At 41.4% G+C, this 21,950-nt stretch overlaps 2 protein-coding genes across 5 annotated transcripts in view; both read right to left on the minus strand.

Annotated features, from left to right (window-relative positions):
- The window catches only part of Cenpf (centromere protein F), a 55,867-nt gene that overhangs the window by 10,289 nt on the left and 23,628 nt on the right, over positions 1-21,950 (minus strand). The window contains exons 9-12 of the mRNA XM_077802828.1: positions 15,438-15,560; positions 9,777-9,912; positions 3,855-7,252; positions 142-2,262 (exon numbers count right to left, since the gene is read on the minus strand). Of these exons, the coding sequence (XP_077658954.1) occupies positions 142-2,262; positions 3,855-7,252; positions 9,777-9,912; positions 15,438-15,560 (5,778 nt within the window). The remainder of the gene's footprint in view (positions 1-141; positions 2,263-3,854; positions 7,253-9,776; positions 9,913-15,437; positions 15,561-21,950) is intronic.
- Positions 17,487-20,639, minus strand: LOC144256934 (sal-like protein 4). Of its 4 annotated transcripts, none has more exons than XM_077802812.1 (2): positions 20,510-20,639; positions 17,487-18,190 (listed from the first exon to the last, which is right to left on the minus strand). In XM_077802812.1, exons 1-2 carry the CDS (start codon positions 20,637-20,639, stop codon positions 17,487-17,489), a joined length of 834 nt encoding a protein of 277 aa, XP_077658938.1. The 4 variants fall into 4 exon arrangements, with proteins under 4 accessions (XP_077658938.1, XP_077658937.1, XP_077658936.1 ...); XM_077802811.1 differs by having other exon boundaries at positions 17,487-18,197; positions 19,524-20,639; XM_077802810.1 differs by having other exon boundaries at positions 19,505-20,639.

The raw sequence follows: 21,950 nt of genomic DNA on the forward strand, positions 1-21,950 counted from the left end.
TTCTAATTCAGATACTCGTGTTTGCTCTCTTTGTAACTCTTTTGTCAGATTTTCTTTTTCTGACCTTGTATGAACAAGATCCAATTCCAAGTCTCTCAGGTTTCGGGTCATCTCTCCAATTTCTGCTTTCAGAGTCTCTACCTCTGCTTTGGAATTGTTGGCCTCAAGAATCACGTGTTCTTGGGTTTTCTCTGACAGCTCTAGTTCTCTTTCAAGGTTCTCAGCTCTCTCTTTAAGCAAATCTGCATGATGCTTACTTTCTTTCAGTTGTTCCAAGACCTGGAGCTGGTTCTTTCTATCAGCTTCTATGTGTACTTTCAGCTTTTCAAAGCTGCTTCTCAGCTGACATACTTCTTCCCCCGGTGGGTCTGAATTCTGTTCCTTGGCTTTCTGGGTTTCTTGGTCATTATACAAGGCTTCTACTTCCTCATTTAGCTCTTTCAATTGTGTTTGAAGCATCTCCACTTCGGTTCTAGATTCTTCTTTCATTCGTATTTTCTCTTGCTCTTTTTCTTCTAACAGATTTTTTAATGAAGAGAGCAACTCGTCTAATTCTGACACTTGCCCTTGTTTTTCTTGTAGTTGCTTTGTCAGATTTTCTTTTTCAGCCCTAATTGTGACAAGGTCTGACTTGAAAACATTCAGGCTTTCAGCCATCTCTTCCATCTGAGTTTTTTGGGTCTCCATCTCTGCTTTGAAATTCTCAGCATCGAGAATCACCAGCTCTTGGTTTTCTTCTGACATCTGCAATTCCCTCTCAAGGTTCTCCACTTTATCTTTCAGGGAATCATTCTCCCGCTGGCTTTCTCTCAGTTTCTCCATGACATGGAGCTGCTTCTTTTCGTCAGCCTCAATGCGGACTCTCAGTTTCTCGATGCCTCTTCTCAGCTGATGCACCTCCTCCTGGGTTGAGCCCAGCCTCTCTGCAAACTCACCTTTCTCCATCAGTGCAACTTCCAAGGCCTTGGAGACAGCCAACTTTTCATGTTCTGACTCCTGCAGTTTGGCCTGCAGGCTTTCAGATTCCCTCATCAGTGATCCTTTCTCTTGATTCAGTTGTCCAATTTGGTTCTCCAGTTCACACTTTGCAAGAGACAGGGCCTGTGAGTCCTCTTCCAAATTCTGAAGCTGCTCCTGAAGATGAGCTTTGTCTTTCAACAGCTCACTCACATCAGAGGACAGAGTCTGAAGGAGTTCTGTTTTGTCCTTGACCTCAGCCTCTACCACCTGAATATGATGAAGACTCTCACCATGTTGAGACTCCAGCTCTTGAATTTTCTCCTTCATCTTTGCAGACATCTGATCCAGGGCCTCATTTTCTTTTGACACAGAATCTAATTCTCCCTGAAGCCGGTTTCTCTCACTTGTGACCACAGAGAGCTCCTCTTCAAGGCAGACAATAACTTTCTGCTTAGTTTCTCTGTCTTTTTCTAAACGTACCTTCTCTGTTTGAACTATTTCCAAGTCAGCTTCCACAGAGAGGGCATGATGTTCAATTCTAGCTTTCTCAGATGTGAGTCTGTTCAGCTCATTTTCCACATCAAGAAATTTCTCTTTCCATTTGTCATCTGCCAGGGATATGTTACCTTCAATAACTTCATGCAATGATTCATCTGTGCCCATCTCCAAATCAGAACTAAAGCCATTTGAAGCTTCCACTCTCTGGCATGACTCCTGGTTATCCTGGTTATGAGAAAAGGATTCCAACTTTTCACTTAAATCAGATTTTTCTTTCTTGAGTTCCTCAACTGTTTTCTCCCATTGCATGCATGATTCAATCTTGGTCTTCAGTTGTGCTTCCTGTAAATTGAGTTTTGAGTCTAACTCTTTTATTTCATGTAGCAAACTTTCAACTTTTTTGTCCCGGTCTTCTATTGCATGAAGTAATCTCGAATTCTCGTTTGATGTCTCTTTCACTTGCAGTTGGAGATTTTGGATGTATGCCTGATTCTCTAGAAAATCCATGGGTACCAAGGTATTTGGACCAGAAAATGCCAATTCAGAAATACATCCTGAATCGCCCTGGATTTTGTCTTCTGCTGGTATCTCATAATTGGTTTTTGAGGACTTCTCCCCAGACTCCTCTCCTATAAGTCTGGCTGTATTGGTATTGGTCTCACTGATTTTCTCAATCTCTAGATTGAGGTCTTGCTGAACATCTTTATCACAAATCTGATGAATATCCTGCTTGAGTGTTTCTTCTGTAGTTTCTGAATTATGTTCTTCCTTTATGTCACAGCTATCATTTTGGTCCCGAATAGCCTGTTATTATAATAGATCACAAGAATGCATTTTATTTTTCAAGAAGCATCAAAGAAAATCAATATTACTACTTTATAGAAAATGCTATCTGGCTTCTGCTAAAAGCAGATCTTTCCAAATCACATATTTCCTATCACATCTTTCCATCTGCTTTCTCTGTCCAAATACTCAACAGAACTAAACATTCAATAGGTTCCAAATATGTGCAAGGCAATGACAATGTATTCATCATGAAGATATAAGTTACTTTATCAATTAAATTTAATATATTGAAATTTTTTTCTTCCTTGCTAGGAATACTCTAGCTCTACATATAAGATTTCTTTGTGGGGCTGGGGTTGTGGTTCAGCAGTAGAGCACTTGCCTAGCACGTGCAAGGGGCTGAGTTCAATCCTCAGTACCACATAAAAATAAACAAATAAAATAAAGGTATTGTGCCCAACTATAACTAAATTTTATTTAAAGATTTCTTTGTGAATATCAATTAAGTAGCCAACAAATTCCATATAAATGTTTAGCTTCCATCCTCAGTATTTATGATATTCCTTAATAAAAGAAAGTATAATGTTTCATAACCAGATTTCCAGCCCAAGGTCTCCATGCCCAATACAGCACTTACCATGTACATTCTTAGATAAATTACATATAAGCATTTCATTTCCCTTTCATCTACAAAATAAGGAGTTGATATTTTGGCTAGTCCTCTTGACCCTCATCATGAACTCCCTCCCCACCTCATAGAAATATACAGAGAGAGACTCAAACTATACAGTATTATTATTTGAACTGGTCAACGAGAAAGGACCAAGTCCTTAATAACTAAACAAGTACGTATCCAATAAATAAAGACTGCCAGTCCCAGTGGCACATGCCTGGAATCCCAGCAGCTCAGGAGGCTGAGGCAAGAGGATCACAAGGCCAAAGCCAGCCTCAGCAAGGCCCTATGCAACTTATCAAGACCTTGTCTCAAAACAAAAAATAAAAAGGAATGGGGAAGTGGCTCAGAGGTTAAGCACCCCTGGGTTCCATTCCTTGTACAAAAACTAAGGAGAGAGAAATAAAGTTTTCTTTAAATGACATAATACCAAATCACAGATTTGTACCACAGCAAATTGTTAGAGAGAAATTGTTAAGCAATATGTTAAACAATCTGGTATATTTAGTTTCATGACTATAATGCTGTAACATTACAATAGTCTAAAAAGGGCATGAGTTATAAAATCCTTATCATATTGCCATTCATAAGTGTGCCTTATTAACTCTCAATGAAAACACAGATTCTAAAGACCTTCTGAATCCATAATTTTTCCCGGCTTTAGCAACACCTTAAATAATTTCCCATATAATAAATAGTAGTAATAGTTGAAATAGTAGCACTTTAAATCTACTCATTATAGAAATGTATTCCTCAAATAAGATTTACTCATTTTTCTAAAGTTATAGTTGGTTTTAGAAAAATTTTGGAATATTTTATATTTCCTTGAACCATATATTTATACACTAACTTAGATTTCATGTCAATTTCAAGTCAACATTTGTTGAGTGACTACTGATCATGCCAACAGAAATAGCACGTAATCCCAGGTACTTACTTCTACTTCAGAGTCAAGCAAAGACCGAGAACTTAGGTCCAGCCCTTGCAGCTGGAGTCGTGCTACTTCAAGCTCAAGTGACAGGTGTTCCGTCTGCTTCTTTTCTGCTGCCAACTTGGACTCCATCTCCAAAGTCACACTTGTCAGCTTCTGCTGCCACTGTTCATTTTCTGACAAATACTGCTTCCTGAGACAATCGAGCTCTTTCCTTTCAGAACTTAATAACTGCTCAAGCTCTTGAATTTCTTTATTTTTCAGAATCCCTTCACTTTCGATTTTCTCTTCCAGATTCTTGAGGGATTCCAAGTACACCTGACAAAGGGTCTCAAGTTCTTCCACACTCTTCATGGGGGCAGTTGGGATTTCTTTCTTTGCCAGATTTTCCTCCAGATGGCTACAAGATACTTCATCTATGTTAGACAAGTTTGCTGAAATACTTCCTTCTAAACTACTCAAGAGAGAAAGGTCTCCAGACTGTTCTAAAACATCTTTGTAAAAAGAGGATTCTCCAAAACTTGTCAGGCTAGGGCTGTCTGTCACACAAGAGAAGGACAGTGACAGATTACGCCCCTCCTCAGGTTCTGGCTTCAAGTCCTTTACCAATTCACCTTGCAAGTTTCTCAGATTCACTGACAAAGCCGAATTTTCAGCCTTCAATGTATCAACATAGGACCGTAGCTCTGCCATCTTAGAGCTCATCTGACAGTGCTGATCATGTAAAATTTTGTGTTCACTTTGTAAAGATGAGAATTTCTCCTGTAATTCTGCAAAATGCATTTGAACTTCTTTATTTGACAAGGTCAAGCGCTCATAGGAATTACTGTCATCCAAAGGATTCAAGGACACTGACATCTGCTCGTTTTGTTGCTCACCAAATTCACCATCTGACATTTCTTTCACTAACTCATCTTGAAGAAGACCATTTTCATCATTTAATATTTTAACTTCACTTACTAGTTTCTCTACCTCTTCTGCCATTTTACTAGTTGTTGTGATACACTCTGATCTTGAATCATTCAGCTCAGATACCAGTTCCAGCTTTTCAGCCCGCAGTGCCTCACACATTTTCTCTAGCTCATTCAGCTTGTTCACTGCTGTCTGCAGAGAGCAATGAAGCTGTGCATTGTCATTCTGACTGGTTGACAATTCATGAAGCACCGAAAGGTACCTTTCTTCTGTATCTATTTCACAGTCTTTAAGGCCACTAATTTCCTGTGGCTGATCATCTTGCAAATTTCCAGTTCCTAATTTTCCTCTAATTGTCTGTAATTCCTGCTGCAAGCACTCTTTCTCCTTCTCACTTTGTTGAAGTTTCAATTCCATATTTTTCACCAAAGCTTCTAATTGTATAAACTGTGTAGTACAACTGCCTGGAGCAATGTCTTTAACTTCAAGATCCATGTGATGCTGAAAATCACATTTATTTATCTCATTCTCCGTTTCTTTCACAGAGTCCCTAATTGTTTCCAAATCTGGATGCTGCTGTTCCAGTTCAGTCTTTGTCAGCTTCATCAGTTGCTCATTCTCTTGTAATAAGTCATTGACTTCCTTTTGCAGCTTATTTTGTTCTTCCTTTAGAGTCATGATTTCTTGCTTTAAACCATTAGCCTCATTCTGAGAATTGTTTTGGATGTCTGTAATCTCAGATCTCAGAGTTTGTTGTACTATCCCCAACTCTAGCATTAGTTTCTGGTTTCTTTCTTCAGCAAAAGCTAATTTTGTTAAGAATTCTTGATGTTCCTTTGCAAATGCTTCCTTTAGCTGTTCCAATTCAGTTTTTCTGTTTTCACAAATGCCAGTGCATTCCTTTAGTAAGCATTCTAATTCAGAGTTCTTTTCTTGCACTGCTTTGTATTTTTCATGAAGATCCTCCAATGCACTTCCGGTTTCTTCACATCTCTGTTGTAAAAGAAGTCTTTCTTGCTTATACTGATCAGATAACTCTGAAATGCTTTTCTCTCGTTCTTCTATACAGCTGGAAAAATTCTCATTTTTTTGGATTAAGTTCATTTTCTCTTGACTTAAGGTTTCATTAATTTCTTTGAGCGCCCCATTCTCTTGGGTCAATTCTTCAATTTCTTTTTTGCTTAGAGAAATGATGGAACTCATTTCCTTTTTCTCTGAGCTCAGGGTTTCAGATAAAAGTTGTAGCTCCTTTAGAGAGACTTCAAGTAGATGGTTGCTCTTTTTTAATTCTTGAATCTCTGCTTGCTCAGCTTCTAGTTGTTCTTTCAAAAGTTGCAACTCCTTTTCCTTGTTCTCCAGGGCAACTAAAGTTTCATTAACCACATTCTGATGAACGACAGTGTCTTCCTGTAACTTACTAATGCGATGACTTGTTTCAGCCACAAAGCTTTGATGCATCTGTTCTGCTTTCATGAGATTTTCTTCTATTTCTCCTTTGACTTGCACCAACTCTTCACACTGCTTCTGCAGATCTGAGTTCATCTGCTTTTGAGACTCTAAGGAAAATTCAAGTGAAACAACTCTGTTTTGTAAGAGAGCTGAATGCTTTGGACTTTGGTCTGCACCTAAGTGGCATTTGCTTATTTCGGAAAGCATGGTTCCTTGTTCCCCTGTTAGATTTGCAAAGGAATTATTCACTGTAGGCTGCTGTTCAAAAACCAAACAACTTCTGTGATGATCCTCATTCGACACCAGATTAGAATCCTTGGATCTGAGGAGTTCCCTGAGGTTCTCATATTCAGCATGCAAGTTTTGGTAATGCTGGTCTTTGTCCATTATTTCCCTTGACAGTAACTGAAGCTTGTGTTCGAGATCTCCAACTTGCCCAGTTAGCTCTGAAGTTTTCAGACACATATTTTCTATTTCCTTCTTATGCTTCTGATCAGAGATCTCAGCTTTCTGCTGTAATTCTACATAAGCTTTTTTCTGTGTCTCTATCTCCATGGTCTTGCTCTCTATCACATTGTGAAGGTTTCTGATCTCAACATTTAGGTTTTCTCGTTCCATCTCCAGGGTCTTTTCTCTCTCATTGTATTCGTGACTTTTTATTTGCTGAGTCTTAAGGCAGGTTTCCAAGTGATTGATTTTACTCTGCAAACTTTCCTTTTCTGATTCCAACTGATTTAATAGTTTTTCATTTTCATTTTTCCAATGAGAAAACTGAGTTTTCTCTTCTTTCAATTCTTCATACTCTTTCTTTTTTAACTCCAAAGCACTCAATAAAGCTTTGGATTCTTTTTCTATCTTGCCTAATTTATCATTCAGTTGTTCAATGTGATGTTCCCTCTTCTTCAAAAGGTCTTGAGAACAGTCCCGTTGTTTTTCCAGATCGGCCAAGGCAAGCTTCAGTTTTTCTAAGGTCAAGGAGTTTTCCTGCTGATTAATTTTGTCTTGAAGATCTCTTAACATGGTTTCCTGAGAGGTATTCTTAGCTAGTTTAAAAAGAAAAAATTGTCAATGTTTTAATAATTATCTATTCTATAAGAATTCTAGCCAAGCATGGTGGCACACACCCATAATCCCAGTGGCTCAGGAGGCTGAGGCAGAAAGTCACAAGTTCAAAGCCAGCCTCAGCAACTTAGTGAAACCCTAACCACCTAGCAAGACCTGTCTCAAAACATTTTTTAAAAGGGGGTGGGGGATCCTGGGGAGGTAGCTCAGTAGTTAAGTGGCCCTGGGTTCAATCCCTGGTACCAAAAAAAAAAAAAAAAAAAAGGATTCTACCCTCTAGCCACGTACAGTGGTGCACACCTAAAATCTCAGGAACTCTGTAGGCTGAGGCAGGAGGACTGTAATTTAAAGGCCAGCCTGGGCAACTTACGGAGAACCTGTCTTAAAATAACATAGCAAGGGCTAGGAATGTAGCTCAGTGGCAGGGTGCTTGCCAGCATACATAAGGCCCTGAGTTCAATCCCCAGCACTGACGTTAAAAAAAAAAAAGAAACAAATAAATAACTTCTTAAGCCTTGTAAAAATCAACATTATTGCTATATCCCTCTTGGAAAGCAGATCATCTAATAATTACCTAAGTTTATATAAAGACAGTGAGGAAAAAGCTCGTTTTAAGGATAGTATGATAGTATCACACTAAGTCTTCTTTTAAGCAGCTTAATAAAAGTGCTATATAAAATACCAAGGGGGGCTGGGGATGTGGCTCAAGTGGTAGCGCGCTCGCCTGGCATGTGTGCGGCCCAGGTTCTATCCTCAGCACCACATACAAACAAAGATGTTGTGTCTGCCGATAACTAAAAAAATAAATATTAAAAAATTCTCTCTCTCTCTCTCTCTCTAAAAAAAAAAAAAAAAAAAAAAAATACCAAGGGAATATTTCCTTGAGCACTTCTTTACTTCTTTTTCTTTGTGTATATCATATTTTGATTATTTATTCCAAGAAAACTAGGAGAAGAGAACTAAAATTGAAATATCCTAATTCACGCTATGGTAATTCTGATGTCTCAAAAAAAAAAAAAACTACTCACAACACCATTTTAATTACAAGTTCATGATGCTACATATCAGTTAACTCTCAAGGCCTATATGTGAGTAATCTTGGAGAACAATATCATCCACAGTTTAGCTTCTCACAGTAAGGATGACAAGAAGATATGAGAATCATCTGGAAGCTTTCATGACCTTGTTTTCTGCCCAATGCCTCACCTCTACCCACAGCCCCTCGCATTTGGGATAAACATAATGTGTTCATAGAACAGTGATGAGAAGGCTTCATATTCCTCAAGTATGTTGGGGGAGGAAAAAAGTTGAGAACCTCAACAGTATGACAGAGGCAGCACGTATCACACTCTCAGAAGCAATACTGAATGATAATCATACACATTTCTAACCTGCTAGTCTCAAATCTATCCACTAGGCATTGATGGCTTGTGGAACAATGATCCAAAAACTTCAATTTGCTCTATGTGGAAGGCCCTCCAATAATGACACTGGTAAACAACACTTAAAAGAGTCCTAACCATTACACCCTGTTACAATTTTCCTTCAGGAAAGCTAAAAAACTGGCATTTTTTGCCTATGGAAAATGAAAGTCATCTTGAGCAGACTTAGTCCCAGCTCCTTATAAGGCTGAAGCAGGAGAATCACTTGAGCCCAGGAGTTTGAGACCAGCCTGGGCAACACAGACTCAATTGCATAAACAAACAAACAAACAAACAAATAGAATAGTCATAGGGACATTGACAGATATTCATGGGTCATATTTCTTTGAGAAGAAATCCCAGACATGCAGACACCCCAGAGAAGAAAATATATATATAATTTAAAAACATAGCACAGACAAAAATGAAACAATTGATGGGTTCATTTGCTGTAAATAGATAATTCCTTGACTTTAAAGTCAGGAAATAAAATCATTCAGTCAAATAGGTTATTCAAATTGCAATGGTCAGGGCTGAGGTTGTAGCTCAGTGGTACAGCACATGCCTAGCATGTGCAAGGCACTGGGTTCCATTCTCAGCACCACGTATAAATAAATAAATAAAAGGTCCATGGACAACTAAAAAAAGTAAATATTAAAAAAATTTTTTTAAATTAAAAAAATGCAAATAGTCATTACAGGGTTTGAAAAACATACACTAAACACAAGAGTTTTTTCATTCTGAGGGAAATGGAGGTAATGGGCAAACACACTTTGGACAAAAAGAAAACACTGGGACGAGAGACGGCACTGACAACTGAGCTTCGTGTGGAAAATATTTACCCTCTGGTTTCAAAGTGGTAAAAACCTTGCCTTCAAGGTCTCAATACATTCATTTTTAAAAATACAACTCTTTCTCTTGAAAATTAAAAAGTGGAAGAGAGAATACTTTTTCCACATCAACTACAGGATCTTTTGGGGTGAATATATGGTAAAATTCAGTTTCTCTAATATGTTAAAGTCATCCATCTTCCTTCACTGGGGTAATAACTTAGAGAACTAACTAAAACACTAAGTTTACTCACCTCTCATTTCTTCTGCAAAATTCTGGCTCTGATTTAAACTCTCTTTGACTTTCCTGAGTTCTTCCTCCAGGTGGCAGACTTCTCTGGCCCTTTGCTCAGACTGGCTCTTAAGGAGACCATTTTCCTTTTTCATTTCCTAAAATACACATTAAGTTGATTACAATCAAAACAAATGCTCAAACAAGTCATGACTTCTGCCTTCATAAGGGTCCTTAGCAGAACTGTCTGTATATCTCTCCCTTCGAGTACCTCATGAAGATAGACATTTTTCCTTGAATCAAATAATGTCATGAATTGAAATCAAAGCCAAAGCAGATGATAATCTTTTTCCTTCAAAAAAACATGTATCGGGCTAGGGATGTGGCTCAAGTGGTAGCATGCTTGCCTGGCATGCGTGCAGCCCGCATTCGATCCTCAACACCACATACAAACAAAGATGTTGTGTCTACCAAAAACTAAATAAATAAATAAATTCTCTCTCTTTAAAAAAAAAAAAATTTATCTCTTTGCAATTTCTTGTTGTGCTTATGACTGCTAAAGAGTTAGCTTACATGGAAAAATCTATTTATAAGATCCTCAAGGACAAAGGTTCCAAGTTCTTATCAAATATATCTTTGCAAAGAGTTGATGCATTCCTAAAACAAATTATTCACGTGATAAATTTTTACTTCTCATTATAATATCATCTAAAGGTTCATTGTTGGGGAATGTCTTTATGAGTAAAATTACCTTCAAGAAACATTTTCATCAAGAAAATGTACAATGTTCAAGATGCTGGGATGTAATTATGAGAAGAACAAATATAAATAATAATAATAATCACTGAATACCCACCAGAACGTGCCAAATACCAAAGAGACATTGAGTGTGGGTGAAAAAGCAAAGGTTGGGGAGAAGACGAATAATTAATTCCATATAGGAGAATTTGAGCTCTCACATGAAACAGATTCATTGGGTGTTTGAGTAAATAAGTACCCATGCATCTGTGTGCAATAAGGTAGCAGAGATGCATACATATACAGTTCCAACCCATTATCTCAGGAGACCTCTGATCTTAAAAACTAAGCAATATTTACATGCCAAATGAAAGCATGATTACTCCTTAACCACATAGGACTCATATAATAAACATTATGAATACTCCATACCTACTTGAAACTTATCATAGTTTTTTTATGCTCATAAGTATCTCAACCTATATTATGTACCACACTCTGGACCACATGGAATTAGCAGATATCATTAAAAACTGACAGAACCAAGTGCCTCACATCTTTTGAGTGAGGAAAAAGGCTAATGTTTTAAAAAACTGCCTTTCAAAAATACCTTTCTGAGAAGCAGGGGGAAATTTCTGAATCTTAAAGAAACAATTAAGACCCATCCTCCAAAATCCTACAGCACCGTTTGAAAACAGATGGCCCTGGCAAAGCTGTGTTGGAAGACTGCCTTCAATTATCAGTCTGGTTACTACCAGCAGATGGGTACTGATGCAGCAAAGCCAAATTCAAGAAGAGGGAGAATCTGGCTAGTAGAAAGTACTTGAAAACTTGCTGGCAGCTGCTCTGTTCATGTATATACATTCATTTCATCATTAAAATGAGACAGAACCTGTTGTCGGTATTATACTCCTGTCTCCCACATCCTAATCCTGCCTTTCTTCCATGGCAAAACTGACACTCTGTCAAATTAAGATATCAATCAGAACTAAAGGGCTGATTGTCCAGTGAACTCTAGACAGAGGCTAACTCACACCAGTCAGTATTAAATTTTGCAAAGAAAGATCATGAAGGTGAAACAATGTTATTGATTTAAGTTAGCATCATTAAACCACAGAAAATGTAATCCCTTGTTTGTTCTTCAGGCTCAATAAAATCTCCCAGTCAATGAGATCACAGATGGAACCGCTCTGACAAGTGTAATGGAGTGTTATTATTATTTTTTCTTTCCAAAGTTTAATTTGCAAGATCATGATCAATGGCAAATAAGGTCAACATTAAGACTAACTAGAACATAACTACCTGGGTTAACTTACCACTTTTATTTTACAGCCTAGAAAATATTCTTACCCTAAAAAATTGATCAAATCAATCACATCTAATCTTTGGGAGACTGACAAAGCTGAGAAGACATCCCAACAGGAAGGAAGGTAAGAAAAAGGAGAAAAGGGAGGGAAGGGACCAGCAAGGCAGGGGGGTAATTTATAGTATGTGTCTGTTGATCTCCATTCTTCTCTGACCATAACTGGAGACATTTAAGTGAATAGTAAGCTCAATGGAAAGATTTAGAGTGTCTTTCTCTATTCTGGCACTAGCTTCGTAAATATTTGTTTCTAATGAAAAAATGTTCAGCCAACCCTGGGACCCAGCAGGCTTATAATGCCCCAGCTATAACCAACCCAAGAATTTTAAAAGGCCAGAATTTAGAAAACGAACATCTGAAAATGGATGTGCAGGCTGACATCCATCAGCAATTAGTTTTCTTCGAGGCTACAGCCACTTAAGACTTGATTGGGTAGCTCATTACCAACAATGAGCTAAGCGTACAAGGATATATTCTCCTAGGCACCTTGTGCATCCTCACATGATTTGCAAAATTGGGCACTACTCAGGAAAAACACGACAAAAATCCCTATAAGCAGGAGCCAGCATTAGAGCTTAGCAAGCAATTCCACCCAGATCAACTTTGGTTTAGGAGCAGCAAGGGAAGCATCACTTCCTAGGGCCAGACAAAACAAATTTCAGCTAGTGTTCGGTGTTTCATGATCCCATCCCTGAATATAGCTTAATATGTCCCCTGCCAGGGTGAAGTCTCTATGTGACTATGAGATGAAAGCAGAAGATGCGCTTTTCCCCTTCCACCTCATCATTCTTGCCTGCCAGACTGAGCTCCTTAGAGTATCTAGTATAATACAGATCCCTATGTTTGGAAAGGTCCCCAAGCAAGTGTTCCCTCATCTTGCCTGTCAAATGATGGGATTTTATTGCCAAACCCCAATGCAATGGGGGCTGGCACTGGATTCCAGATAAGCAGCCCATCTAAACCCTCCACTCACTTTGATACTAAATGTTAACTTTACCCTTGGTTGGGCCATTAAATCACGTTTCCAGCACTGATAATTTCTCATTGTGAGCAGCATATTAGTTTACTAAATACGAACAAGGAAAATTTCAGTACAACTGTCACATTGTTTCAGCATCCAAAACCTATAAGCATGCTAAACTTGTTTGTACTTACTTATAATTAGATATGGAAAGACACCCAGAGTGGTAGTATAATAGAACAGGCAAAGTTTTAAATATGAAAAACCTCAAATGCACTGTCCCCTGGTCATGACCTTCTGTGCCTATAGGTGACAGCAAACAATGTTAACATCAAAATGGTCCTAATAGATGTGAAGACTAAAGCAATGAGCAGGTGGGTTACAATAATTTACTGAGCATTTTTGTGCTGGGCATGGAGCCAAGGATTTTATGTACAATATTTAATTTAATCATGAATATAGCCTTGAAAAGGGAAAGGTATTATTTGTCCCTCAGAAAGGCTAAGTCACCATCTCAAGGTTACAGAGAATGTAAGTGGCAGAAAAGCAATGCAAATTCAGATCTCGCTCCCTCCAAAGACACCACCATTTATAGCCCCAGTCCTACCACCACTTCTTTTTTTTTTCTTTCTTTGCAGTAGCGAGGATTAAGCCCATGGATGCTCTACAACTGAACTATATCCCCGGTCTTTTTTATTTGAGACAGGAGCTTGCTAAATTGCCCAGACTGGCCTCCAACATGCAATCCTCCTGCATCAGCCTTGCTAGTCACTTGGACTACAGGTGTGCACTACTGCAACCATCACTCTTACTGATAAGTCACTTATCTGATCCCAATCCCAATTCAAAGGACAAGTGCCAGCTGACCCCTGTCAATTCATGATGTTATTTTTGAAAGACACATGTGATCATATACATCAATTAAGAAGAGCACTAAATTCATTCCCAGGCCCTGTTCTAGGTACTTTCCACACATGACTGACTACCCTTATGTGACAGAAATCAGTGAAATATAAGTGAAACAAGATATGCATGTAACTGAGGATAGGGTGGAGTTCATTGGAGATAGCTCTACAAATGATAGCCAGACGCTGCAAAGATGCACAAGTCTTCAGAAACACCTGCATGATGACATCCAGCCCAGTACTATGACTCAGCCTAGCATGCCACTTGAAAAGTGTTTGGACTCTCTTGACCAGATGATTGTTTTTACAAAATGTTTCCTCCAGGAAGCCAGGGGAGTTGCAGAAGAGTTTCTGGCTGAAAGAGAAGCTCACAGAGGGAAGAGTTGATGCCAGTCTGCCTGTGGAAATGTTAGCAGAAGCATCTGTTGGTTGCTCCCCACTGGCCAAAAGGCAAACATTTGTTTTGTTGCAACAAACACTTCCATTTGAAAAACTATCACTGGATGTGAAATTCCTTCTACTCGGGTTGCAGGAGGGAGGCCCACCTTTCCAGCAGTGCTCCCCCTTCATAGCTACCTGCTGAAACAACCACTTCTTCACCATGACAGATGTTCTAATTTCACAACTGTGACACACTCTGCAAAGCCCTGGAGGAAAGTACACTTAGATTTTCATCACCTGTATAAGGAACTATGCTTTATAGAGAATTCTTTTCTTTAAAACTGATCACAGAACATTTAAATAAGCAGGAAAATATTCTTTCCTATTATGTCCCAGGGGAAAGAAACCTCCACTGAACTTTTGCTACTCCTCCTTCTGAAGTTACAATACTGATTCTATTCAAATTGTTTCAGTCTATTGCCTGTTCCTAAATGGTTCTTAATTAAGCCCTTTAAATAAAGTCTAGGACACTAAATAAATTCAGAAAGAAACCATGTATGCATGAACAAAATCTTAGTAGAAACACTGGGGTACTCCTGGCATCCACACCACCACCTAGAGACCCTTATCCACCATTCTGTAGGATAAACAGGAATCTCCAAAAACAATGTTTACCAGTGTTTGCACATACTGAACACCAAGATTGGTGTTTAGTTTTGAAGATAGAGTAACAAAATACAATTGATAATGATTTTTTTTTTTTTTTTTTTTTTTTTTTTGGTGGTACTATGTATCAAACCCAAGGCCTCACATATGTTAGGCAAGGGCTCGGCCACTGCACTACACCTCCAGCTTCTCAATTTTTATAAGAATTTTAAATCTATACACTGTCTGTCATTACTTTTCTTCTTCATTTAAATATATGACTTTCTACAGGTTTTTAGTATTACCTAACTCAAAAGCCAACCCTTAGTAAAGGGATTTAATCAATAGCTTACGTCAACAGTTCTGTCTCTTTCCATTCAGAAAATCCACTCCTTTCTTTTCTTTCTTCTACCTCCCAGGTGGAATGATTCTAAAAAACAACTGAGTCTGTGTTCTCAATACAAATCATATTTTCTTATAAATGCTAGATGCATGCAAGTAATGCAAAGTAAAAAACACATATTCCATGTCATAGTTATATAACAAAACAGTTGTAATACTTACTTCTGGCAAATAAGGAAAAATATATACACTTGTGATAAACTACTGACAAATGAACAGAAATTCTTCTAATCCTCGTACCTCATCCTGCACAGCAGGTGAGAAATACTCAGCTCTGCCCCTACTTACCTCACTGCTTCTCCTCAGCTCATCCTCCTTGATCTGACTCGCCTGGATAGCCTGCTCCATTTTGCTGACCCTCTGCTTAAACTCTTCCAAATTCTTTTCTAATTGTTGCTTTACAGATGTGACCTACAATGGGGAGGAAAAAGAAAAAGCATTATTTTTATGTTTTTTATTTGTAAATAATCATTCATTCTTTTTTTTTATTTCTTACATACATGACAATAGTGGAGTGCATTACATTCATAATTATCCATTCACAGCACAATTTTTCGTAACTCTGTATATAAAGTATGTTCATGCCAAATTATGCATGAGTTCTTTTTTTTTTGCATACAATTCTTTTTTTTTTTTTTTTTTTTTTTTTTTTTTTTTGTAAGTGGAAAAAAAAACATTCAAAGTTTATTTTGCAACAGACAAACAGCATCAGCAGGTCCTACAGGGGTTTCTCCATTGGTCACACATTCACTAGGCACTGTGAGCTCAGCAGTGAGAGCCACTGGGGTGTTCTCCGTAACAATACCGCGTCACAGTGTAAACAGGCGCTATGACTGTGTTCACTTACAATTCCAGAAGGAAAGGCACAACTTGGCAAAAACATATATTTTTTTTCTTTTTCTTTTTTTGGATCCTAAAGCCAGGTGCAATAACTAAGACAAAACTTTGGGTAACAGTCTCGATCCACGTTTCAACAAGGGCCACCCAAACAGAGGGTCCTTCTTTCTCCTTCCTCATTCAACCACTAGAGCAGCCTCTCCGCATCTGCTCTACATTATCACATGCACGAAAAGGGGATTTAAAAAAGGAATCACAAAGACACTGTGAATGTCTGGCTGTTCCCACCAATACGTCAACTCTTAGGTTTAAGACAGGGCCTGGGAATACTTCAGCGGTCATAAAATAGGAAAATAAAGACTATGGCTACTAACATATAAAAAAATAAATGAGGTAGATAAATTAAAGCTTTCACACCCAGGACTCGCCTGTTTCAACTTCGTAGCCTTCATGCAACTCAAGGAAAAATAAAAATCTTCATTATTACTTGACGTCAGTTGCACTAGGGAAATTGGAAAAAAAAAAAAAAAAAAGAGGAAGAAGAAGAAAATGTGAACCTGTGATAGAAGTCCGCCCTTCCATGAGCTTCTCCTTGAGAATGAGAATGTAGTTCTTCACTAGAGTAGGCACTGGCGAACCACATCACGTCACCTGAGAACCCCCCCTCTTCTGGTATCTGGGAAGACAAGGCATCTGGACATGGGGGGAGTAGCTGGCACTCTTGGGGCTTCAAATGAACTGTCTTTAAATAAGCAGCAACACACACATTGGCTCCCTAAGGACTAAAATAAGTCCATGAAAGGGCATCCTACCTAAGATTCTAAGGTTGAAGGAATTTTGTTCATTCTACAACCTTAGGGTTTTTTGTTTTGTTTTTTGTTTGGTTTTTTTTTTTTAAAGTACATTCAAAAATTTAAAAAAAAAAAAAAAAAAAGATGGGCACAGGATTGAAGGTCATGTAACACAGGCCCCTAAGTAGAGGGCAGAAGGTGTCCATCCACTTACTTATGCACATTTGGTTGCCCTGGAGGTAGAGTGTACCCCCCACCCACCCAATTAGGCTAAGTAGTTGTCTTTTCCACCAGGGTGCAGTAAATTCCAACTGTTTCACCCTGAAAGAGGCAACAGTCTTTGGAAAGTCACTCTAGGTTGTACAAAGCTTCTATGTATACATACAGTTTGTCGCAAGTAACAAAGCTACTTTGCAAGACCCGCTTCTTTCCAAAAGAAAAAAATAAAAAATAAAAAATAAAAAGGTTCTAGTCTGTTTTGGTATGCCTATTTTTGTTTTTCAATTTTTCCTTTTTTTGCAAAGCAGCATAGCAACGGATCGTGATTGTAGGACTGCCCAAGGTTGAGGTCACAACCGTAAACATCATTTGCATATCAGTAAGAATAAACAAAAGAGGAGATGGGTTCTTGAAGAAAACCAAAAACCAGTCCAGCTCCCGTCCATTCCACAGGATCTGCACTTCTCCTGGCCGGCAGGTGCTCCTGGGCTCAGCTGACTGCGATCTTGTTTTCCTCCAGGAAGTGAGGGAACTGGTGTTTGGCAACGCTGTCGGCAACACCTGGCTTCTCCACCTCGGCACTGCCCCCGGACTGGGAGTCCATCTTGGAGACCGTGGCGTTGCTGGCCACAGAGCTGGCCCCCAGGGAGACGGGCAGGGCGGGAATGCCGCCACTCTGGATCACAGAGATCTCGTTGTTCTTCACGGCCAGGCCGCCATTGAGCACGCTGGTGTACTGGTTCCACACGACAGGGACAGGGTCCACACGTACCGAGGGTGCCAGGATCTCTTTGGGAAATATTTCGGAGACTCTCTTTCCATCCGTACCCAACAGGGCCATGGTGTTCTCGATGGCCAGCTTCCTCCCGCGGCGAGCTGAGTTACTGTTTGCCCCATGTGTCATGTAGTGGACCTTCAGGTTGCCTTTGGTGGTGAAAGCTCGCCCACATATGTTGCACACGAAAGGCTTCTCTCCAGTGTGCGTGCGTTCGTGAATCTGAAGGGCACTGGCGGATGAGAAGTTCTTCCCACACCGCGTGCAGCCATGTTGCTTGGCCTGTCGGCGTGGCTGGGCCGCTAACAAAGGTGTCATGCCTGGGGACATGGTGGAGGGTCCTACAAATGTGCCGGGAACTTCAACTTTGACATAGGTGGGCTGTGCTCGAATAAACGTTGATGGGAGACTGCTACGACCTTCCATCTCGGGGCGGCTGTTCTCGGAGCTCTCAGCTTTGCCCCCAGCATCGGGAGACCTGGACTTGATGCTTTCTGCTGGGCTATTGGCCGGGGACACGGCCTGGAAGGACAGGGTTTCCATGGCATCTGGGCTTCGGCTCTGATACTCCTGGTCGCCCATGAGCGAGGACGAGTCGTTGGTCAGGCCGTCGCTCTCCACGGAGCCATTGTCTCGGCTGCTCTGGTGCTGCAGGCCCCCAGGGGCAGGACCCACCTTCACCGGGGCATCTAGGGAAGCCATCGCAGGGAACCCCAGGGTGGGTGATGCCAAGTGGGTGCTGGGAAGAGGTGCAGGGACCTTGGAGGAGCCAGCGGGGGCATCCTGGGACGTTACTTCATCTACATCAATGCTCTCGACCTCCTCGGGGCAGGAGGCACCTGTGCCGCCTCTCTCCCCGACCATCATGGGCTCAGAACCCGTAAAGTCACAGGGGCTGTCCGGCAGAGGCGTGTTGGGAATCTGGCCACCCATGTGCATCCGGATGTGCTGCTGCAACATGACCGCGTTGGTAAACTTCTTCTGGCAGATGGGGCACGAATGCTGGGTCTTTACAGATGTGTTGGCTCGGTGAACCCCAAGATGCGTCTTCAAGTTGCCTTTGGTAGAAAAAGCCCGGCCACAGACCTTGCACTGGAAAGGCCTCTCCCCGGTGTGGGTGCGGTAATGCATCTTGAGAGAGCTCTGGCAGCTGAGGACTCGGTGGCAGATGAGACATTCGTTGGGGTCGGTGGGGGCCTTGTCGATGTTTTCCACCAGCTGCTGTAACTTCAGGGTCTCTGACCCTGGCTCGGGGGTCCCACTCCCCTGGAAGCCACCAACCCTTGGGGAATTATGGTTGGGTCCCACCCCAGATAGTGGGGGTCCACCCTCACTTTCCGGAGAAGGCCCAGGCTGCAGGTCGCCGGGCAGCGGGCCACCCAAGAGGACCTTGGGGTTAGTCCCCGGAGAGAGATTTTGAGGTAGCCCTACGCAAGGGGTCCCTGTTACAAGGACAGGTTTGCTGTCTAAAGAGAGACTCGATTCATCTACAGGGACGGGGACAGAGAGTGCATAGGGGATGCCATTGCCTGCTGCCATTTTGTCCTGGAACTCGGCAAACAGCTGGGGATTCGCCTTCACCTGGGGGTGTCGGTGAAAGTGTACCTTGAGGTTGCCCTTGGTGGTGAAGCGGTGACCACAGACAGAGCACACGAAGGGTCTCTCTCCAGTATGGGAGCGGAGGTGGATCTGCAAGGAGCTATCAGTCCCAAAAACCTTGCTACAGTACTTACACTTGTGCTTGAAGAGGGCCGCCTCGTCTTTGGGTTTGACATCCACAGCGGAGATGTTCGGTGGCTTCCCTTTCCCTTTCTTGGATGGGTCTAGCGCCATGGCGGAGAAAGGGCTCTGGAAGAGCACAGAACCTGGGGCCTGAGGTAGCAAAGCGCTCGGGAGCCGAGACACGACATTCGGGAGCACCCGTGACCCGTCTGGCTTCAGGGCAAAGGGGGTCAGCCCTGGGGACAGTGAGCCGGCGGTGGAAGGGATGTTGGCATGAGGTAGCTTGGCTTGTTTCAAGGCATCCAGAGACAGGCCTTGGCTTCCGGCCTTCTGGCTGAGCAGAGCCACCGTGGCAGACACCTGCTGGGACACGTGGCTGCCCAGGGTCTTCAGGGCGTCGGTCCCGCCCGAGTGCAGGGCGTGCGCCGCCCACATGTTCACCTGCACGCGGATCTGCTCGGTGAGCTGCAGCTGCTGGAGCTGCTGCTGCTGCAGGCACAGGATCTGCTCCAGGACCCACGGGATGCCGTGGGCGCTGGGCACCGGGGCAGGCGGGGCGTCGGCGCTGCGCTGGTTCACCGCCACCTTGGTGCCCCGGAGTGCCTGCAGAGTCACGTTTGTGTTGGCCACTTTGCCTTTGGGTAAATAGCTTATGTCCTGGGGCGAGGGCGGCAGGGCGGCCTCTGCCTTCAAGTACAGGACAGGCTCGGCGCCCGGCTTCTCCTTGGTACTGCCACTGCTCCCCTGGTGACCATCCTTACTGCTGGGGCTGAGTGGCGGGTGGTTCAGCACCACTCTGGAGAAGTCCTCTGAAGGCACTGGTCCCTCGCCGTCGTTCATGATGAGGACAGGCGAAATCTTAGTGCAATTTTTCTTATGTTCCAAGAACTCCGAGAGGCTGAAGAACTCGGCACAGCATTTCTCACAGATGTGAGTGTCCTCTTGGCGGAGCCGCTTGGCAGTGGCTTTGTCCCCACCTGCTTCATCGCCACTGCCTATGTGGTTCATTGAAGCACCCGGCTCCCCCGCCGCCGGCGCCGCTGGGGCCGCATCTGCGAACTCTGGAGTCGGCTGCGGCCGCGGCTGCTCGCCCTGGTCCTCCTCCGAGTTGATGTGCTGGGGTTTCGCCTGCTTGCGCCTCGACATGGTGCGAGCATCGGGGCGCCGGGAGAGCCGCGGTTATTTGCCCTCTCCGCCACAAATTCCTGGAGTTGGGAAATTTACCCCCCTCCGGCCAGAACGCGCATGTCCCAGTAATTATCGCATACAATTCTTAATACACCTTTATACCACCATTTATCATATCTCTGTTTGTATATAAGGTATGTTGACACCAAATTCACATCTTCATACATGTACTTTGTATAATGATGATGATCTCCTTACACCATCCTAGCTATTTCCCTGTCTCCCTCCCTTTCCCTCCCACCCCTATTCCCTATCTAGAGGTAATTTTCCTCCCTAGCTCTTTTTTTTTTACATGAGCTCTATTATTATTATTATTATTATTATTATTATTATTATTATTATTTGCATTACAATTCTTAATACACCTTTATACCACAATTTCATTCTTAAATAAAAAAAAGTTCAAGCCAGGCGCAGTGGCTCACACCTGCATTCCTCGGCCCTAGAGGTGGAGGCAGGAGAATGGTGAGTTCAAAGCCAGCCTCAGCAAAAGCAAGTCACTAAACAACTCAGTAAGACCCTGTCTCTAAATAAAATACAAAATAGGGATGGGGATGTGGCTCAGTGATAGAGTACCCCTGAGTTCAATCCCAAGTACCCCACAATAAATAAAATAAGTTCAAGGTACTTTGCATTAGGCAGAAGGAAATACATATGATTACACTGCCAGTGTGATTTCCATATCATGTAAAACCAGAAAAATGTATGACGCATCAAAATGCATTCTACTGTCATGTACAATTAGAATAAAGTTAAAAAAAATCAATTGGCAAAGTAAGTAATGATACAGCTATTTGCTCAAGTTCCATATAACCAATGTTACAATTCAGATAGATCCACAAGTCCTGATATAAAATATGACCAAGACATATTAATTGAAAAAATAAGATAGAGCACAAATCATGCCCTATGCCTTTATTTGTATTTTCAAGAAGTAGAATTGGAGGCTGGGATTGTGGCAGAGGAAGAGTGCTCACCTCGCATATGTGAGGCACTGAGTTCAATCCAGCCCCACATAAAAATAAAGATATTGTGTCTACCTATAACTAAAAAAAAAAAAAAAAAAAAAGTTAAAAAAAAAAAAAGCAGAATTGTACCCACATATATGTAGAAAAATTCTGGAAGAATACTATTTGTCTACTTTACCATTATAATATGTAATTTTTATAATTAAAAAACATCCATTATTCTCATTAAAAAAAACTTCAAGGATCGTAAGAATTGATGGTAACTATTCTGGTGGAAACCAAATATATGTCACAACTAAAT

Source organism: Urocitellus parryii, chromosome 9, assembly GCF_045843805.1.
Source record: "Urocitellus parryii isolate mUroPar1 chromosome 9, mUroPar1.hap1, whole genome shotgun sequence".
NCBI classification, from domain to species: Eukaryota; Metazoa; Chordata; class Mammalia; order Rodentia; family Sciuridae; genus Urocitellus; species Urocitellus parryii.

Coding starts and splice junctions, on each gene's coding strand:
- LOC144256934 (XM_077802809.1), bottom strand. CDS start 20,639: ATGTCGAGGCGCAAGCAGGCGAAACCCCAGCACATCAACTCGGAGGAG.